At 40.9% G+C, this 13,880-nt stretch overlaps 1 protein-coding gene across 2 annotated transcripts; it reads left to right on the top strand.

Annotated features, from left to right (window-relative positions):
• The first annotated feature begins 4,935 nt into the window (after positions 1-4,935).
• On the top strand, positions 4,936-13,367 carry LOC137278667 (zwei Ig domain protein zig-8-like). 2 transcript variants are annotated; one of them, XM_067811173.1, is made up of 4 exons: positions 4,936-5,076; positions 6,969-7,075; positions 8,635-8,875; positions 11,095-13,367. In XM_067811173.1, exons 1-4 carry the CDS (start codon positions 5,007-5,009, stop codon positions 11,409-11,411), a joined length of 735 nt encoding a protein of 244 aa, XP_067667274.1. In that variant the 5' UTR covers positions 4,936-5,006; the 3' UTR covers positions 11,412-13,367. The 2 variants fall into 2 exon arrangements, with proteins under 2 accessions (XP_067667274.1, XP_067667273.1); XM_067811172.1 differs by having other exon boundaries at positions 11,089-13,367.
• Positions 13,368-13,880: the final 513 nt, after the last annotated feature.

The following is a 13,880-nucleotide window of genomic DNA, read 5'->3' as shown; positions in this document are numbered from 1 at the left end:
ATGTCATGAACAAGTGATAAATGTGTTTTAATTATGTTTGATTTTTTGGTTGCATGTGACCTTTAAGGAAAATAGTTACAATAGGTTTTCTGAAAATTCGATGTAATCTGTGTTTATGAATGTTTGACACAATGACACAATCCTTGATGTCAGTGGGTGCCAGACACACCAGCATTCAACATACAGGTGTCTGTGGACGGCTAAGGATGGCGGTATGTGTTGTAAAATGAGTAATTGCCAACACCAGACCATCGTAGTCGGCCTGTTAGCCATTTAAAATTGTAATATTCCCCGCGTACAGTGTATGTTTGAAGCTTGCTACGAACAGTCAGAATGTGATGGTGTTATGCATGACAGTTGCATCCACATGCATGTTTACTGAACACAATGAAAATACTTCCAAAGGCCTAAGAGTTTCAAGGAGGGAAGAAGTGGTCAGTTAACTCGAGAATACCCCATCCATCCACGTCTACTTATACCTATTGAAATGTTGTACTTGGTCCGGAGGTTGATGAGGAGGGGGCGGAGGTTGATGAGGAGGGGGGCGGAGGATGAGGAGGAGGAGGGCGGAGGATGATGAGGGGGAGGGCGGAGGAAGGAATTGTTGACACTAATGTGTGTGTATTATTAATAGACTATTAGTAATGTCGAATGGCGTCAGTGTCCTTTCCCAGAGCCAGTTTGTTACATATGGAGTACTGTAGGTGACATCTCGGGTTCCCACTATCGCGACCTTTGGAACCAAGGTACATAAGCCACAATTGTGAAAATGTAGCCTCGTGAGAACATAAGAACTTACGGGAACACGAAAATACGACACTGGGACAAGTTGTGAAATCTCGTAATATCGATACCGATCACAGCACACAATCATTCAGAACATAGTCATACTGTACCATGTGTCATATTGGGAATTGCACAGTTTGATGTTGACTTCCATCTGAGATTCGAACCCATACTCTCGCAGCCGGGCAGCACACACATTCATCAATCTCACCTACTCAGTCAACGCGTCTGTCAGAAACAAATGGGAGTCTGACAACTGGTGGTCATCTACTTTATGTTCCCTTCTGTCAGGTGTAAACTGACCGTGATCCCATGCCTGAAAGCTATGATAGTACTATGAGGCTCATAAGGGCTGGCTCATAAAAAATCGACAAGTATTCTGAATGGTCTCATATTCCCGTGACGCTGAGCTTGAAATTAAGCTGGTGTTCTGGGTATCACAATGGCTCTATACCAGGCCAGTCAAAACGATTTTAAGCCGTCTTGTTAAACGAACATCGGTGTGGAAGCCTCTCCGTTGTCAACAAACCTAGTGACGTGAACAGATGAAGTTTTGTGATTCTGGGAAGCGTGGTACTCTCACTGTTGTCACTCGTGGTCACTCGTGGTCAGCCTGAACACTAGTTTAACGGTTATTGTTTTGCTGCTGTTTTCTGGCAAATCCACTGATAGTCAACGAACATCACGTTCATAGCCAGCATTTCATATGACATCTTCCAGCAATCATCAACAACGAAAGCAATTTTCCAAATCGAGCTGTGAGAGCAATTTAATGAAACTGTATATTTACAGTTACGCGTACACGTACTGTACGTGACTCACGCCTTAGATCGAAGCACGTACTTATCTAACATCAATGTATGGTGCACCTGAACGGTCCAATATATCAGTGTAAGCTAGCATAGACTGTACAGCGGGATAATTTGGAGTTACGAATTCCCTAGGCAGCAAAGTCTCAGCATACAAATTACGGATTTCCTCCATCTGACAACCAACAGTGCAATGAGTATGAACACGGCAGTGTAGCTGACAACCAATACCACGATGGGTATAAACAAGCTACAGACGGCAGTGTAGCTGACAAAAAATACCATGATTGGTATGAACAAGCTACAGACGGCAGTGTAGCTACAACACCAATATCACGATGGGCATAAACAAGCTACAGATGGCAGTGTAGATGACAACCAATACCACGATGAGTATAAACAAGCTACAGATGGCAGTGTAGCTGACACCCAATACCACGATGGGTATAAACAAGCTACAGACGGCAATGTAGCTGACAAAAAATGCCATGATTGGTATGAACAAGCTACAGACGGTAGTGTAGCTGACACCCAATACCACGATGGGTATAAACAAGCTACAGACGACAGTGTAGCTGACACCCAATACCACGATGGGTATAAACAAGCTACAGACGGCAATGTAGCTGACAAAAAATACCATGATTGGTATGAACAAGCTACAGACGGCAGTGTAGCTGACAACACCAATACCACGATGGACATAAACAAGCTACAAACGGCAGTGTAGCTGACAACACCAATATCACGGTGAGTATGAACAAGCTACAGACGGCAGTGTAGCCGACGACCTTTGCCCCGACGGCATCTGACTAAAGGTGTGTGCCGTGCAATTGTGAATTACAAGCAGATTGGTTATTTTGGAATTTCAGTTGGTGTCACGATGAACCCTGACTAAAGACTGAATAAGCCATACTTATGTACTTAAGTACTAAATATAGCTCAACAGACATTTGTTTGCTTAAGTATTTTTTTAATTCATCCTTTCAGGAACAAAACCATGTACTATCAAATGAGAAAAAGACATAAACCATGTACATCAAATGAGACAAAGACATAAACCATGTACATCAAATGAGACAAAGACATAAACCATGTACATCAAATGAGACAAAGACATAAACCATGTACATCAAATGGGACAAAGACATAAACCATGCGTTTGTATGCAGGGTCTGGTGGTATTTCACACTGACAAGCATATAACAAAAGACATTGTAGGAATATAGGGAAGTTATACGATAATATCAATCAAAGAGATGATACTATTCAGACCATAATCCAACAAATTTTATAAAATGACACTATAGACATTTGGCTACAAAAGCACGGGTGCGAGAGACCGACACTGGTGAAGTATACACCATCTGGCGTTCTTGTATACTCACGCTTTTAACATATTTCCACATAGTAATGAACTACATTTACAGAAACGCATGAACAAGTGCCCTGATGAAATCACATTTGTTTACAAGATATGTAGGTCATGGAACATTTGTTCACACGAGATGTAGGTCATGTCACATCTCTTTACAGTAAATGTAGGTCATGTCACATTTGCTTAAGAAAATGTAGGTCATGTCACATCTATTTACAGTATCCTGTAGAAATAGGTCATGTCACATCTGTTTACAGAAGTTTTTAGGTCATGTAACATATGTTTACAAGAAGGGTAGGCAATGTCAAATCTCTGTACAGGAACGTGTAGATGTACGGATATCACGTCTGTTTTCAGGAAATGTAGGCTATGTCACATCTGTTTAGAAGCAAGGTAGGTTATGTCACATCTGCTTAGAAGAAAGGTAGGTTATGTCACATCTGTTTAGAAGAGAGTTAGGTTATGTCACATCTGTTTAGAAGAAGGGTAGGTTATGTCACATCTGTTTAGAATAAAGGTAGGTTATGTCACATCTGTTTAGAAGAAGGGTAGGCTATGTCACATCTGTTTAGAATAAAGGTAGGTTATGTCACATCTGTTTAGAAGAAGGGCAGGCTATGTCACATCTGTTTAGAATAAAGGTAGGTTATGTCACGTCTGTTTAGAAGAAAGGTAGGCTATGCCACATCTGTTTAGAAGAAAGGTAGGTTATGTCACATCTGTTTAGAAGAAAGGTAGGTTATGTCACATCTGTTTAGAAGAAAGGTAGGCTATGCCACATCTGTTTAGAAGAAAGGTAGGTTATGTCACATCTGTTTAGAAGAAGGGTAGGCTATGTCACATCTGTTTAGAAGAAAGGTAGGCTATGCCACATCTGTTTAGAAGAAAGATAGGTTATGTCACATCTGTTTAGAAGAAGGGTAGGCTATGTCACATCTGTTTAGAATAAAGGTAGGTTATGTCACATCTGTTTAGAAGAAGGGTAGGCTATGTCACATCTGTTTAGAATAAAGGTAGGTTATGTCACGTCTGTTTAGAAGAAAGGTAGGCTATGCCACATCTGTTTAGAAGAAAGGTAGGTTATGTCACATCTGTTTAGAAGAAGGGTAGGCTATATCACATCTGTTTAGAAGAAAGGTAGGCTATGCCACATCTGTTTAGAAGAAAGATAGGCTATGTCACATCTGTTTAGAAGAAGGGCAGGCTATGTCACATCTGTTTAGAAGAAAGGTAGGTTATGTCACATCTGTTTAGAAGAGAGGTAGGCTATGTCACATCTGTTTAAAAGAAAGGTAGGTTATGTCACATCTGTTTAGAAGAAAGGTAGGTTAAGTCACATCTGTTTAGAAAAGAGGTAGGCTATGTCACATCTGTTTAGAAGAAAGGTAGGCTATGCCACATCCTTTTAGAAGAAAAGTAGTCTATGTCACATCTGTTTAGAAGAAAGATAGGCTATGTCACATCTGTTTAGAAGAAAGGTAGGTCATGTCGCATGTGTTTGCAGAAAATGCAGGCCATGTCACATCTGCAAACGTTTCATACGTTGAGCGACACCTGATCTGTCTGTCACTCAGCCTGTCAGAGTTCAGCCAAAATGTCCGGCCTCCAACCGAAGCATGGCACTCTCTGTTCTGCTGTTGGACGGGACATGTAAATGTTGATTTCCGTATGCACTGACAAATGCTGGAAGCTTTTTTATGTTCCACTGTACATCGTGATAAGACAGATTCGAATCTTGAATGGGAATCAACCCAACTAATTGCGAGAATAGCTTCTTTACTGAATAAGACAAATTCAAAACATACCAGGCATCACATCTGACCACTTCACCAAAGTGTGATCTGTGATGTCATATACGATTAGCTCTGGTATACTTTATTTTGTGTGTCAGTGTTTCCAATGTGTCACATATTACATGAACAGAGTCCCAACAGTCCCATCAGTTAGAGTGTCTATGTCCCGTTGAGTGTGACGTCAAAACAGACACACTGAAATACTTGAACTTACAGTGTATACACTGAGTAGGAGACAAGATGGCATCGGCATTTCTGGTCACTGTGTCAGCGTTGTTTGCTGCAAATCTCCAATGGCACCTTGTCCAAGGTAAGATAAGTTCGCGTTGTGCTTGATGGCTCCAATATGTCATTAATTCTAGTAACTTATGTTGAAGTGACCATGTCACATTTGAACAGGCGCTACTGACGTGTAGTAGCTTGGGGTTTAATTTCAGTGCCTAGGAGTAAATGAATAACACTACATGAATGGGAATATATACAATGATACCATATACAGTAACTGACAGACGGGATACTTGTACAGGGATCGATTACATAATTGCCTCAAGGCAATCGTAGGACTACGACATTCGTACGTCTATGATGAACTATACCTACGACTCCTCCTATTGCTAAGAATGTTTCATGAATCGGGGCAGGTCCTCTTTGGTTTTCATCGGTCATGTTAGGGATGGTGATGGACTCATAACAGTAAGCTTTCTATCTCAGTGATTTATCACAGATGAAAGGCTCATCTCATTAATAAAAGTGTATATATATGTGTGTGCCACCGTTATAAAATGTGCTTTTCTGCAGATAATGCAACGTTTCAGTGCAATACGTGTACGTTGTAATACATCTTATATTTGGGGTTACAGATTATATCATGTTACTACGATATTGTCATGACATTACATGTTACATGTGACCACTGTCCTCATAGTGTTGTGTATAGAGGTATCGGTTGTGTTATATGGCTATATATGACACGGGATACACCAGCTACACATTGACACATGGTGTTGTGTATCCAGGTATCGGTTGTGTTATATGGCTATATATGACACGGGATACACCAGCTACACATTGACACATGGTGTTGTGTATCCAGGTATCGGTTGTGTTATATGGCTATATATGACACGGGATACACCAGCTACACATTGACACATGGTGTTGTGTATCCAGGTATCGGTTGTGTTATATGGCTACATAGGACACGGGATACACCAGCTACACATTGACACATGGTGTTGTGTATCCAGGTATCGGTTTTGTTATATGGCTATATATGACACGGGATACACCAGCTACACATTGACACATGGTGTTGTGTATCCAGGTATTGGTTTTGTTATATGGCTATATATGACACATGATACACCAGCTACACATTGACACATTGTGTTGTGTATCCAGGTATTGGTTTTGTTATATGGCTATATATGACACATGATACACCAGCTACACATTGACACATGGTCACAAAGATCACATATAAGTGGGTACCAGACTTATATTGCCATATCAAAAGTCGGTAACTCATATATATCGTATTTAGCGTACAAGCTTGATGGAACTGATCTTGAAATACTCACACATGTTGAACCGAGTGCCACTGTATGACATATATCAAGCATGAACCACACGAATATAGTTGCATGGTGATATATCTAGCATTTCATTTCTGGTGGTTTCCAGTCACCTCCAATGAAGGAATGGTCCTGTTTAAACATAGTTTCTATGTGAGCTGCTGAAACAACTCATGTGTTGATGTATTTGCATCTTTGTCAATGATCTAAATGTTAAGAATGTAGTTTTCTTAGCTCAACTATATCTGTGGACCCTTTTACCCAGCAGTTTGTCTGGAAAGAGTGTGAAGGGATCCATCTGACTGGTGCTTTTTAACAGAACAGTTAAGTATAGCTGTAATATATGAAACTGATGAAAATATGTGAGGAAACGTTACGGCTGTTCTGTTTATCTTCATTCATAATCAGTGCCTACTTTTTTTACAGGCTACAGAAATGGCAGTGAATAAGCAGACATTGTCTTAGTTGTGGATGGGACAGTCAATTGCAATGCTAACAACGACTTCCTTGACAGAGCAGAACAAGGCTATTTACAGAATTCCGTTGTTTTATTTTATATGAATAATATAACACGTATGGCCTCTTTTTTAACAAATAACAGAGAAAAATAACATCCCTTTTATTTTAGGCGAGATCCCGATACCAAAGTTCCTGACGACAGTCACTAATGTGACTGTCAACAAAGGCTCACACGCCGTGCTGCCCTGCGCTGTGCAAAACATCGGCACGCTACAGGTTAGATTCGCATCCTAGCATTTACAACTTCTAAAGTGCTCAAAGAGGTCAAATTGCAACCTGCATGGAAATCAATAAGACTTTGTTATGTTTCCGCTTGTACTGCACTCGTGAAGATCGGCATCAGGGAACATACATATCGCGAATACATCAACCCATGCCCCCCTCGTGACCAGTGAACAACTAACACGTATAATGTAGGTTTCTAGGCTATCGGGTACGTGTCGTCATGTAGGATTCTATGGCATAAAGAACATTAAACCATGTAGGGTTCCGAGGCAACAGAAATATGACATTATGTAGGGTTCTATGGCATCAAGAACATGACATCATGTAAGGTTCTATGGCATCAAGAACATGACATCATGTAAGGTTCTATGGCATCAAGAACATGACATCATGTAAGGTTCTATGGCATCAAGAACATGACATCATGTAGGGTTCTATGGCATCAAGAACATGACATCATACAGGGTTCTATGGCATAAAGAACATGAAATCCTGTAAGGTTCTATGGCATCAAGAACATGGCATCATGCAGAGGTCAGAAACATGTCATCATGTAGAGTTTCCTTTGTCAACAACCCCATGGCATCGTGTATGGGTCAAAGGCATCAAGAACATGAAATCATGTAGGGTTCTAAGACAACAGAAACATGTCATTATGTAGGATTCTAAGGCATCAGGAAAGTGTCACCAGGTAGGATTCTAAGGCATCAGGAACATGGCATCATGTAGGGTTCCTTGGCATTAGGAAAGTGCCATCACGTAGGGTTCTAGGGTATCAGGAACATGTCATCACGTAGGGTTCTAAGGTACCAGGAACATGTCATCATGTCGGGTTCTAGGGCATCAAGAATATGGCATCATGTAGGGTTCCAAGACTTCAGAATAGCTACACCCCACGTTCCCCGCCTTCATAAGAACATGTCATTATCGAATCAGAGACGTCTGATTTTGTTGAACGATCTGTAAACATGGTCAGGTCTTGGGCTCTCAACTTCATCTAGAAAGTAAAAATACTCGGTACATCTATCTAAGGTCTTCTTGGAAGGAGGCTAAACGTGTCATTTAGTGGCAGGGCGTTTTCGGGGACATCGACAGAAATACTCAGTCTGTTAGAATACCTCCCGAAATACCAAACCATTACTAGTCAGCTGTTAAATATCTGATAACGCAACTGCGTGAGAATAGCAAGGCCAATCGTCCTGTAAACTCAGAAGGAAAAGTCGGATGTGCACAAATCAGTTGTCGTCATTCTTGTTTTAAATGAATGTCACTCGATGGCTTACAACTTTGAGGGAAAACGAAATATACTGGACAAAATAAGTTAAGGATGTGTACTTTAATAACTGATACTTTATCAGTGTTTCAATGAATAAATAGATCACTATTCTTAATTTCAAAATTTACAAACATCCGTAACTATTTTGGTCCAGAATAGATAAGATAATAACGTTTGCAGGACACCGTCTATGCCGAATACTGTAACACAACACCTTTGAGACAGAATGCTTCCACGTGTAAATTAGTTTTGATTCGCATTTCCCTCGAAATAGGTAATCTGGCGTCGTGACTCTTCCGTCAGTCCCTTGACTGTTGGTTCTTTGATATTCGTCGATGACGGCCGTATAAATGTACATTCTAAATCACCGGCCTGGAACCTCCATATCAGACAAGTGTCGATCGAGGACGCCGGTGTTTATACGTGTGCATTGTCCGGAAGAAGTGGCTTGAAACACGCAGTGTCCCTGACGGTGCAAGATACTGCTGGTATGAGAAATGTCGCATCAAAAGCAGGTAATATATCCCAGCCTTATCACCCATACCGCAGATCTTCACTATGTTGAAGATCAGTGCTTGTCACCATCCATTACATTGATAGTGGAGTAAACCGTGTTGCTTTTAGTGACCTGATACATTCAGTAGCTAGTCATACTGAAACACGAGTCTCATTAACTAAATCAGACAATGACTTACTTTTCAGCCGATCCGAATTTTCTCCTGCGGAAGTGAAAATAGACATCACCAACAACTATGGTTACACTGCATTTCAATTCCTTTTCCATAGAAAACTGGCATTTACAAATGAATTATACTTTCAGACTTTTGTATTTAATGGCGAGGTGTAGGCAGCATGGCTTTAACTAAGGAATCACAGACTGACCCTGTTAGATGAGGTCGTAAAATGATTCACAATGCATCTGGCTCACCAGTTACACGTGTTATGTGTTTTTGCGCTCATTCAGTGTAGTTCTGTAAAGCACAGTGAGACTGATGTAGCATCAATTCCGTAGCAGACCGCCCAAACCTTCTAGTGGCAGAGCTTCGTTTCGATATTTCCACGATTTTTCAGGTTTCCGTTTGTCAGAGCTCGCTGTACGACAGCACGCTGTGCGACGTGTTTGTAAGGATTAGAAAGAGTGTAGTTCTGCAATATACAAGTGCCTAGACGTATCTAATCGCCTGATTAATATGTATGTATCCACTTAAATGAATTAGTCTAAAACTTCTTGGCTTGTTATAGCACTAAGTTGCGCAGTAGGACGGAATCCAGTAAATAGGAAACGAGACTTTCTGCAATCAATGTTTTGACTTGCCGTGTAAAAAGAATTTCTGCATGGTGGTGTTGGATAACACTTATGTTTTCGCTCCTGAGAGCATTTGGCCCAGGACCTGTAGATTTTATTTCTTGCAAGAGTAATCAGATCCAACATTCAAAAGAAAGTCTACCCTTTAAAGCTACATTTGAATCAAACATCGCAAATGTCACCTAAATATTACCCCTCCTTCCTGACGCTGAACTGAACGCTTTCAGAAGAAGTTCTAACTTCAGTAGGCTGTATTAGAAAATTTAATAGCTGTCGGGAACATATTATTCAAAAGTGATAAGAGCGGTAGAACGTGTTTTATTGGGGGGGTTTTCTGTTGTGTTTTCTTTTCTTTTTGTTTTGTTTTGTTTTGGTTTTTTTTGTTTTTTTCTTTGTTTTTTTTTTTTTTCGTTTTTTTAATTCTATTTTTTACTTAAAAAAGTGACACGGAGGAACATATTCTTATTTTTATTTTCTCAGAAAAACAGTTAGGGACGTAGCAGATTCAGTCACACTCGTTCTTACAGACACTCATTCTTATGGTGGACAAATGGATGATCGGGACTGGGCCAAGTCAAAATGGTTTTTTTTCTAAATGGCAAATTGAATGAAAAATTGTTACGGGCACAAATAAAAGTGACGCGCTGATGCCCAAGAAAAATTTCCAATTTTTTTATTCAGCCTTATATATGGTCAGTTCAGTTCATACACTGAAACGTTTAAGGTATAAAATGTTATCTACTTTAATTTCGGTGATGCAGCATATGCCAGATGTACCTTCTGTTCAGTCTTTTGACGATGGAGTAGCATAATGATTAAAGCGTACGCTCGTCACGCTAATGAGCCAGGTTCGATTCCCCACACTGGTACAGTAAAAGTTGCCCAATTCTTGTGTCGCCTGCCGTGATATTACTGGAATGTTACTAAAACGCTGTGTAATGACCTTTTCAGTGCGATTAATAAAATAGATATTATTCACGCTATATTCAGGGTTACGGTATATGTAAGGAATTGTGTATTTTACGAAATGGGACCGAGAAATACATTATTTGTCGACAGGGAAATAAAGGTCTACAAACCGTTCTATGGAAATCGCATCTTTTTCAAGACGTGTATAGATAATTCTCTGAACGTGTTTGATGAACAGTTTAAGGAGTAAGTTATTTTCCAGGAGACATGATACTTTAAAAGAGTCGTCAGTTCAAAGAGCCGTGTCACCGCTGCAGTGTTTGATTATATGTCCCAGCACACACGTAATCCTAAATGAGATTAGTAATCAGGTAGGAGATTTGTGATCCCGATCGTTCTGGAACATGTTTGCTTATTAGTTCCAGGAGATTGTGATCCCGATCGTTGTGGAACATGTTTGGTAATCAGTTCCTGATCCCGATCCAGAACACTTGTTTTCTTAGCAGTGTTTAGTTCCAGGTATAACGATATCCGGTGGGCAATACGTGGAAGAGGGACATGCAGTGCGCCTTGTTTGTACCGCCACTGGAGTTCACTCTCCTCCAAAAGATATTGACTGGTTCAAGGATGGCGACAAGATCAACCGGCATGTCCGATATCTGGTCACAAAAACAATCTCCATGGCGAGGAGAACCTTAAACAGTACCCTGAACATCAACAGTGCCAAGATGGCCGATGCTGGATCGTACATTTGCAGAGCATCGGATCTTCAAATCGCCAGTACCAAAGTAAATATCATCAAAGGAAGTAAGTCGTTCTTTCTTCGTGGGTGGTGATCATGCTAAATCAGTCCCCTTCCATTTTGGATATCTGTTTTCTGATTGCTGGTGTACATCCGCCGACCTTTGAAAATCATGTTTTTGAATGAACAATGATTATATGTTGTTGCAGTTTCATTCACAAATATTTAATTCCATTGCATACTTTCATCGAATTCACATTTTCATTCTTTCACTTCATTTCAGCATCTTTATCTCACTCTTGTTGTATTACACATGTGACGTTTTCAGGGCACGTATTCTAACACGTGAATATGAATAACCCAATATGACACGCGATGTTGCTTCTCGATAAGTCCAGCACTGCTGGAAACTCAGCCATGCATGAACCACTGAACGTATTCCAGAGGGAGAGATCTTATAAAACACAGCACGGGGAAGCATCAGGCTGTCATCTTGGTGTGTATTACTACAGGTATTAACAGCGGTATGTTGAAAGATGGTATATTCTCAAAATATAGTCTTTTCGTGGTATAACAGACAATATACATATGCATCACCATCCTCGATCATATCCCCCACACTACCCCCTTGACCCATCACCATTCTCAATCACATCCTCCATCACAACATTATTGATCACATCCTCCACACCACCCTCTTGATCCATCACCGTCTTCGATCACATCCCCCACACCACATCCTTGATCCATACCAGTCCTCCGTCACACTTCCCTTATCACCTCCTTGACCCTTCACTGTCCTCGATCAGACCCTCCACACCCTTGACCCGTCACTACCCTCGGTCACATCATCCTTGCCACCCTCTTGACCCTTCACCGCCCTCGATCACATCCCCCTTACCACCCCATTGAATCACATCCTCCACACCACACCCTTGATCCGTCACCGTGCTCGATCACATAACCCCTTATCGCCTCCTTGACCCGTCACCATTCTCTATCCCATCCTCCTCAACACATCTTTGACCCACCACATTTCTCCATCACATCCGTCTTATCACCTCTTTGATCTATCACCGTCCTCAGTCACATCCTCCTTAACCCGTCATCATCTTCTACCATAGCCACCTTACCACATCCTTGACCCGCCACCCCTCTCGATGACATCCCCATATCACACCCTTGACACGTAACCATCCTGGACCACAGCCCCCTTACCACCTCCTTGACCCATCACCGTCCTCGAACACGTCCCCCATACTATCCCCTTACTTCAAACGGTCAAGAATACCGGTTCCGACATACATGTTTTAGCAAACTTCAGTCTGAAGAAGAACAAATAATTTGTAACTTTTATCCTTGCTTTTTTCTCCCCAGTTCATGGTTTCTGTGTCCACTGAATATTGCTGCGTCCACTTTGAATATTATGCCTTCAGTCTGAATCACCTGGTCGCAAACTGGACCGTAAAAGCACGGATACTAATGGAATTATTATACTGTTACGAGGCAATCTACGCTAAGAGCTTTTTGACACGAACAAAGGATCATGGGCTAATTAAGATGAAAGATAACATGACATGGCTAGTACCGTTTGAGGCGTTTTGTCTTTAAAGGTACTTTAAAAGAAGATCGTATGCCCCTGCCTTCTATCTACAGTTAGGACGGTATGTGTAGTTACTGGGGTTTTGTATGTAAATGAGATGAATCTTATGCCGGACAGAATGAATTATGTTATTGCAAAGCTACTCTTGAACGTTGAGAGCTTCTCATTTCGTTCCAGGTTTCCTAATTCACAGTTTTGTATCCTCTTTTTATCATTTCAGGAATGGGAGATTACCAACAAAAAGGGATGTACTACATCACTCATAGCACATATCCTTTCTTTACCGTGGAAGGGACCATTGCCATTTGTTTGATACTTCAAGTCACCATGGTTACATATTCACTCCATGTAAAAGTAGGGCTTGGAATGAAACATGTTTACCTTCCTCATTGGTTGTGTCATGAATAAACGTACTGACGAATAGTGCAGAACCCTGTGGCCACTACACCCCAGCAGTACATCACAGGTGGTATTACTGTGTTATGTTATATATATCAGAAGATGTACTAGTCTTCAAAGCTAGTTGTGGTCTTCTCTGTTTCGCTTAAATGTGAAACTCATGATTAACAAGACAGTGGTGCATTTTCAGAAATGGCTTTGACTAGTCACACCATGTATAAATTCAGAGGTCATGTTGATATTGGCGTATTTTTCTCAAAACACAACACATGTCACTCGTCCTTACGCCAACATCGCCGATAAATAATGTGTCTTTCCTAATGAGCGAGCTACTTAAACGCCAATATAGCAAAAAAATCGGATTTTGATTTTAGATTCCATTAGCCATCGACAGCAAAAGATTTTCAGTATAGTAATTAGCTATTCCAGTGTGGCCAGCACAAAGGAACCTCACACGAAGATGTAAGAGGGAGTCACACTCTTCTAATGGAGCTCGTACAGTTCCTTAAGGGCGGCGGTTGTGCTTTGATACAATCATACAGTGATATCATCCCAATGAAG

The sequence above is a fragment of the Haliotis asinina genome, chromosome 3 (genome assembly GCF_037392515.1).
Source record: "Haliotis asinina isolate JCU_RB_2024 chromosome 3, JCU_Hal_asi_v2, whole genome shotgun sequence".
NCBI classification, from domain to species: Eukaryota; Metazoa; Mollusca; class Gastropoda; order Lepetellida; family Haliotidae; genus Haliotis; species Haliotis asinina.
This window is presented reverse-complemented; position numbering and strand designations above follow the sequence as displayed.

Coding starts and splice junctions, on each gene's coding strand:
- LOC137278667 (XM_067811172.1), top strand. CDS start 5,007: ATGGCATCGGCATTTCTGGTCACTGTGTCAGCGTTGTTTGCTGCAAAT. Junction 5,077..6,968: donor CCAATGGCACCTTGTCCAAG/GTAAGATAAGTT, acceptor CTTTTATTTTAG/GCGAGATCCCGATACCAAAG. Junction 8,876..11,088: donor AAATGTCGCATCAAAAGCAG/GTAATATATCCC, acceptor AGCAGTGTTTAG/TTCCAGGTATAACGATATCC.